General features: G+C 43.3%; 1 protein-coding gene across 7 annotated transcripts in view; it reads right to left on the bottom strand.

The window, feature by feature from the left end:
* wnk4b (WNK lysine deficient protein kinase 4b) overlaps window positions 1-4765 on the bottom strand; it is a 63347-nt gene extending 58582 nt beyond the window's left edge. For 2 of the 7 annotated variants that reach the window (XM_060896947.1, XM_060896946.1), the window contains exon 1: window positions 3771-4765. In XM_060896947.1, the coding sequence (XP_060752930.1) occupies window positions 3771-4415 (645 nt within the window). In that variant the 5' untranslated portion in view covers window positions 4416-4765. The remainder of the gene's footprint in view (window positions 1-3770) is intronic. The other 5 variants (XM_060896948.1, XM_060896949.1, XM_060896952.1 and 2 more) reach the window with 3 other exon arrangements.
* Window positions 4766-7500: the final 2735 nt, after the last annotated feature.

Genomic DNA, 7500 nt, shown 5'->3' on the forward strand with positions numbered 1-7500 from the left:
CCATTTGGGTTAGGGGCGTGTTTGTTTTGGTGATTTCAAATGTCAACATTGGCTTTCAAACAACGGAGACACCACCTTTAAGTGTCACTTTTCACTCAGATGTTCTCAGAGGAACTCTTTAGCTGGCAGTCAGGATGCTAGATCACAGAAACATTGGACCACCATGAGTGAAGAGGAAGCAGAATGAAGGAGTGAGTGTGAGGCTTTGGTGTGTTGTGTGTTTGTTACTGTTAGAGCTACTGTTCAGGAGAATTAGGAGTGTGAAGTGAGCAGTGTTTTGTGGCCCAACAGCAGCAGGATGGCGAGCCGCTGCAGCCGAGATGCTCAGGAAGAACGTGAGGAGAACATACACCAGGACTGTGTGTGTACGTGGTGCGTCGTCTCCTCTGTCTGTTACGTCTGCTGCATCTTTGAGGAAGGCTCTACTGAGTGTGTGTGCAGTGTTGTGGAACATCTGTAAGTATCATCGTCTACTTCAATAACAAATAATTACACACGAAATCTCACGTCACGTTTACTCTTTAAACTCCTTCTGTTTGTGAAGTCGGTTCAAGTCTAAACTTTATAACAATCAATATTTTTTTTCTCTCTGTGCTGCTTTTACATGATTGTGTGTGTGTGTGTGTGTGTGTGTGTGTTTGATCCAGTTACAGAATTCATTTCACCCTCTCACCTCCATCAGTCTAACTTAAGACTCAGATAACTATTACAACAATTAACCTGGAATTTATTTCTCTGTAAAAAAAACATAAAGACTCACGTGTAGATCTGACGTTTTAATAGTGTGAGTCAACAACAATTAAGGATTTATTCCATTTGTTTTTTTTTTTTGTTTATATTAATTAGCTAATTAGTCTGTGAACTCGGGCTGGTGTGTGAAATAGCAGAACTTGTGGATCTCAAAGAAATGTTGTCTGATCTTCACCAAAGTCACACAAACTCCACACAAACACCATCTGATTAGACTTCGGGACTTTAACAAAACCACAATTTTCCACCCAATTGGTTTATATGGGGGTCACGGTGGCTTAGTGGTTATCACGTTCGCCTCACACCTCCAGATTTGGGGGTTCGATTCCCGCATCCGCCTTGTGTGTGTTGAGTTTGCATGTTCTCCCCGTGCCTTGGGGGTTTCCTCCGGGTACTCCGGTTTCCTCCCCCGGTCCAAAGACATGCATGGTAGGTTGACAGGAACAGGCTCCCCATGACCCGAGGTAGTTCGGATAAGTGGTAGAAGATGAGTGAGTGAGTGGTTTACATGGATTTTGAGTCTGAACTTCACAACCTATATCAGACGATTTTTAGATATTTGAAAGCGTTTGTTCAGCAACACGTGAACGGATCGGACAGGGAAGCTGCCAAATGTCTGTTTTTCAAAAAACCTTTCGAAATTTCCACCGTTACACAAAGCAGGATGCTTGATAACATCTCCCCAGCACTCTGACATGTCCACACCGATCTCGGCAGACTCATCGAAATGAGGAATCATCCTGACATCCTGACAGACCGTGTTGAGTTCAACCTCCTTTGTCCTCTAGGTGGCGCTGTCATGACGGAGCTGTGTAATCGACTGTGTTCAACTTCCACACTTCAGCTGTTTAAGAGCACTGGAACACCACCATGAAGGAGTTCTGGACTAGGGAACAGCTAATGAGTATGAACCATAAAAGGAAAAAGGGGCGGGGCCTCAGTTTAACACAGCTCTAAAACCTAGTGTAAACACAATTAATATTATTTATTTCATTATTATTATTATTATTATTATTATTATTATTATTATTATTATTATTATTAACCTGTGAGTTGCAGCTGTCACAACATAAATCGACGTCTTCTGACCAATCAGGATCCAGAATTTGAGAGCGCTATATTTTAACATCATATACGATCGAGACATGAAGACGATGCCTCGGCAATGTAAACATTTAATGATAAATGCTAGTCATGCTAACAGCAGGCGGCTATGTTAAATAGTATTTACCCAGGCTTTGTGTGTGTGTCTGTGTGTGTGTATCAGAGTGGAACATTAGTTCCGGTTCAGTAAAAGGAATACACTGTCTATTGTATGCTAGCAAACTTGCTAGCAAACATGCTAGCAACTGCAGCTAGGCTAAAGGTGAAAGGAGAGTATTCAAGGCTGAGCAGCTAAACAGCAGAGATTGACTGAAGTTTTTATATCACAGCTCTCTGCACTTTCTGCCTTTTCTTCTGACCGAACTGCCCTTGCCTTACTCTAGGACCTTGAGGCACTGTCACCATGGCAACTCTTTGTTGCTAGCAATTTACAGAGCTAATTAAGCGCTCTTTTGTGGGCAAAATAAACCTTTTTTTTTTTTTTGAGGCTGATTAGCTGAGAAGAGACGCTGCAGGGAGTAAATGTCACACTCTGAAATGAGAAAAGGATCGGTGCTGCTCAGGAATGCGAGTGTAAAAAGAATGAAAATCTAATACAAGGCGTGAGGAAAAATAAAGTGAGGCGAAAAACGCAACATGAAAAGGCGATGTGAGGCGATGCGAGGCGAGGGATCGTTTTTATCCAACTCCAAAGTGACTTCTGAACTTATTATTTCCTAATAACAGCAAGTTCCCAAGTAAATACAGTTCTATGCAGACACCAGGTGGTTTCTCTGTGGGTTTCAGGAAGAACCTGTCTTTAGGACACGAACCATAAACCATCCAAAGAACCCATAAGGAACCCTGTTTTTTTTTTCTAAATGCATACCTCCAGTTACTGTAATTTTATTGTAGATATTGTATGTAGAAATCAGAAAAACACCAGGTTGTTCTTTTACAGGAGGTTCCAATGAGAACCCATTTTCAGAAAGAAAATAGACAGAACCATTAATCATCCAGATCGTTGTTGAAGAACTTTTTTTTTCTTTTTTTTTTAGACTGTACTGATTATTTTAAAGGAATGCCATCAAAGTGCAGAATTGGTTCTTCCACCAGAACCTGCTCTATGCAGGATTCTACAACAAACCCTGAGGAGCCCCTGTTTCTCAGAGTGTACCCTTCATTGGTGGAACATCACTCATGTATGAGATTGTACTATATATTTGGACCTTCTGGTGGAACCTGGAGAGCTCTGAAGATTTCAGCTGATGGGGGAATTCCTTTAGTGTTTCCTTTATAGCTTCCAAGCAGAAACCATCTTTAGAAAGCCCGGACCATTAACCATCCTAGAAAACCCCTGTGGAATGCTGTTTTCTAAGACTGTACTTTCATTAGATGAACGTCTTTGTATAAGAGCACCACTAATGTACATAATAGGACTGTCCAGGGGAACCTGTTCTATGCAGAACCCTTATAAAAGAGTCCAAACTGAATCCTTCTTAAGAAAGCCTGAACAATTAGCCATCCTAAGAACATCAGTATCTTTGCTTTAGAGGAACTTTATAAATGTTTGGAACTGTACCACCCAGGAGAACCGCTTCTGTGCTTCTCTTGTAGGTTCCAAGCTGAATCTTTAAAAAGCCTGAAGTATTGATCATCCTAATAAGAGTAATAAGAACACAACTAAGATGTGTCGTATATTAAGAGTGAAGTTTTTGTTAGAGGAACAGAATTAGAGTGGAACATTAAGGAACCTAAGGAAGGTGGTCTACATTTGGTCTACACCTGAACATTCTGGAGAACCTGTTCTCCAGAGGAACACTGTTCCTGTGGAGTGTGGAGCCTTTAACGGTTCCTCTAGAGGAAAAAAATCTGAAGAACGTCTACCGAAAGTGCTGAGTACCTTTATAATGAAAAGATTAATAAGTTTTTCTTACCTGTAGCTCGCACCATGCGACCTCCACAGTGGTCTCGGTGTCCAGTCCTTTGTAGACGGTCTTAAAGGAACCTCTCCCGATCTCCACGTTGAACTTGAGGAACCTCCCGTCCGGTGAAGTGGCCACCGCTTTGGTTTCCACCTCGTCCTCTTTCTCCTGCTCCCACTTGTTGATCTCGGGTGCTTTCTTGGGCGTACATTCCTCCTCGGAGTCGGTGCTGCCGTGTGGCGCTGTGGAGCTCGAGCCCGTCGCGGCGGCGCTGCCGGATTGTCGCTGCGCTCCGCGCGGAGGAGAGCTCGAGCTGGAACGGGACAAGCGCGCGCAATGCGTCTCCGCTGCAGCTCCAGAAGCCGGTGTTTCTCCTGCGCTGCTATTTTTCTTGTTCTTTTTCTGCTCTGCCGACGAAATATCGTCCGCTGACCAGGAGAGGGTTTTGCTCAGGAGAGGTGAGACGCGCTCGCGGGACGAGCCGGTGCTCTCATCCGCCGTGGGCATTTTGTTAAACCGGAACGCGTTCCGCCTCGAGCTCGCCGAGTGTCTCCGCCGCCTGAGCGACAGACGAGCGGAGAGGAACGAATCGGCGTCGAAGCTGGAGGGCAGTTTGGGGAACGCGAGACCTGCCGCGTGCACTTCGGCTTGGGACATCGTGATGCGTCCTCGTTTCCTGCTCGCGCTTCAATGCTTAAAAAGTCACTGCATCGTTTATTTATGCGCGGAGATGAACTTCAGCATGGTGTGTACTGTACTGTAAAGAACAATACACACAACACGATATCCGATTGATTTAATATTCCTGCACAAGAATCCGCAGGTGTGAGAAAAATAAAGAAATAAACCAAACAAAAATAAACCGGATTTACTAATTCGATTTTTTTCGAGTTCAGACCAAAAGCATTCCTGTTCTAAAACGCTGCATTGAGCTTTAAACGTCGGCGTGTTCCAGTTTTCTGCATCTCTCTCTCTCTCTCTCTCTCTCTCTCTCTCTCCCTCTCTCACACACACACACACACACTCATACACACACAGTGTGCGCTCGAGCCTGTGACTGGGTGAAGTGCGCACCTCCCTCTGAAATACCTTCCTGCTCATTTGGACAGCGGAGTCCAGTGTGTTTGTGTTTATTACATCAGAGAAGTGAGGTTTTGCAACCGAGAAGCTTAAACATGAAAGACCAAAAAAAGAAAAATATTTACCATCATCGAGGCGCGCGTGCACTTTTTACATCGAATTTCATACCGCGATAAAAAACGGTGACGTATTAAAGTGACGCCCAATACGGAACGCGTAAACATCAACAAAAACAACGCCTGTATACGTCCATCTAGCTCTGTCCGTTTCCTCGGTTGTTTTTAACTGTAGTCCTCTGTTCCTATCTGTTGCTCTGTGCAAAAGTATTGGCCCCCCCTTGACCTCGTTGACGCTTTTAGTGGAAAGGAAGGAGCGCAGAAGCAGTATGTTATGTCACCGATGTTGCTTTCACTGACTGAGTTTTAAACATCTCAGGGTCACTCATGGGTGGGAAATCCCCTGGGGACGTGCTGTGTTAGGAAAACGACTAAATGTTCACTCTTTGTCCTTTATAGTTACTGTTTATAGTTATTATAGACAAATTTAATATTCATGAAACAGCTTATTTTCTGTTAGGGCTTAAAAATGACTTAAAAAACCCACAGAAAAACAAAGGTCTCTATCCTGAAGCTCTCAGAAAAGTGAAGGTTTTTACAGTTTTACCTCTCACACTGGAGACTCCTTCCATAGCTGCTGACTTCACATCTGCTTACAGAAAGCTGTTACTATAGAAACGATAACATTATAATGAGTGCATTAATAATGCAGTAACACTGTGCATTATTACTGTCAGACCTGAACCTCTGGTGTAAAGCGCAGAAAGTGTTTACAACAGCGTTCTTATAACTGCTCACTTTCAGGTCCTCATCAGACGGGGATTAAATGCTTTATTCAGTCCCTCCAGGATTTCAGAGGTTTTAGTGATTGGTGCAGCCAAAACTTGCTCGATTTCACTGCAATGTTTTTCTTTCTTTGTGCTTTATTTTGTCTTAAACTGTCTGAAATGGTGAAAGCACAAGCACAGGATTCTTCACCCTAGCAGTGAAGACACGTACGTAATGACTCTCATTCAGAGCTGTATTCATGATCACATACATGAACAGAAGAGGAATTCTCTGCAGAAATTTGCCTTATTTAAAAAAAAATGCAAACATTTTCGGAATATCACAGAGTTTCATCGATTTTGCATAAAATTGTGAAATCCTGGAGGGACTTTATTTTTATTAAAGATTCTCTTTCAGGTGCTGTTCCAGAAGCTGTATTTTAGAGCGTGTGTGTGTGTGTGTGTGTGTGTTTGTGTGTGTGTGAAATTAAAAGCGTGTAACTGTGTGTGATGTGATCGTGTTACTCGTTCCTGACTGATGACACATGACATGTGATATGTGTGTTACAGAAAAGACGTGTTGACGTTTAAAGCCTAAAGAAGGCGTGCCTGTACTGTGTGTGTGTGTGTGTGTGTGTGTGTGTTGTTTGACTCATGAAAGGACAATATAGCTCCTGAGTAATTATATAATTATGTTCTTTTTTTGTTTATAGCACCAGAGACACAGAGATAAAGTGGATGTTACTTCAGAAGTCAGTGACAAGGCCTTGTGTTGTTATGATTAATCTACACTCAGGTGTGTAAAGTGTAAGTCATAGTTACTTATATCTTATAAAACTCTTATAGTAGCTGTAAATATAAACACTTATTACCTCAACAGACTTTATTTCTCTCTTGACGTTAACGAGACAAAGTTAAAGAATTTAATAGAATTAAAAACATAGCTAAAGGCTCCTCCCCCAACCAGCACTCAGGACGATGTTTGTAAGAGAGTCTCTGTGTGTGTGTGTGTGTGTGTGTGTGTGTGTGTGTGTGGAGTTTATCCTGAGGGATGTTGTGTGTGAGGTGGATAATCACACAGCACACACACTCATTTACTCCTAACAGCAGTGTGGACCCACCAGTCCATCAATCTATTAATCCATGTTTCTGAAGAAATGAATGCAGTAACCCCAGAGGAACCCACGTGACATGAGGAGAACGTGTGAAACTAATCACAGACACTAACCCAAGCTCAGGATCGACCCCAGAACCATCTTGTAAGGACCAATAAGCACCAAATGCAGGACCATCTGCTTCAGCTACAGTGTGAGTGTGTGTGCAAGTGTGTGAGAGTGTGAGTGTGCAAATGTGTGTGTGTTTCTGTGTGAGTGTTTCTCTTCTCTTAAACCTGAGGTAAAGCTCTCTATCTGTCTCTCTCTCCTGTGTGTATGTGTGTGTGTTTGGAGCGCATGTTTTCAAGAGTGTGTTCTCACAAGTCTGTGTGTGTGTGTGTGTGCATGTGTGTGTGTGCGTGCGTGTGTGTGTGTATGTTTGTGTGTGCGTGTGCATGTGTGTGTGTGTGTGTTTGTGTGTGTGTGTGCGTGCGTGTGCATGTGTGAGTGTGTGTGTGCATGTGTGCGTGTGTGTGTGTGCGTGTGCATGTGTGCATGTGTGCGTGTGTGTGTGTGCATGAGCATGTGAGCGCATGTACAGTATGTGGTGTGCGTGTGTGTGTGTGTGCGTGCGTGTGTGTGTGTATGTTTGTGTGTGCGTGTGCATGTGTGTGTGTGTGTGTGTGATTGTGTGTGTGTGTGTGCGTGTGCATGTGTGAGTGTGTGTGTGTGTGTGCATGTGTGC

This window comes from Tachysurus vachellii, chromosome 21 (genome assembly GCF_030014155.1).
Source record: "Tachysurus vachellii isolate PV-2020 chromosome 21, HZAU_Pvac_v1, whole genome shotgun sequence".
Lineage (NCBI taxonomy): Eukaryota > Metazoa > Chordata > Actinopteri > Siluriformes > Bagridae > Tachysurus > Tachysurus vachellii.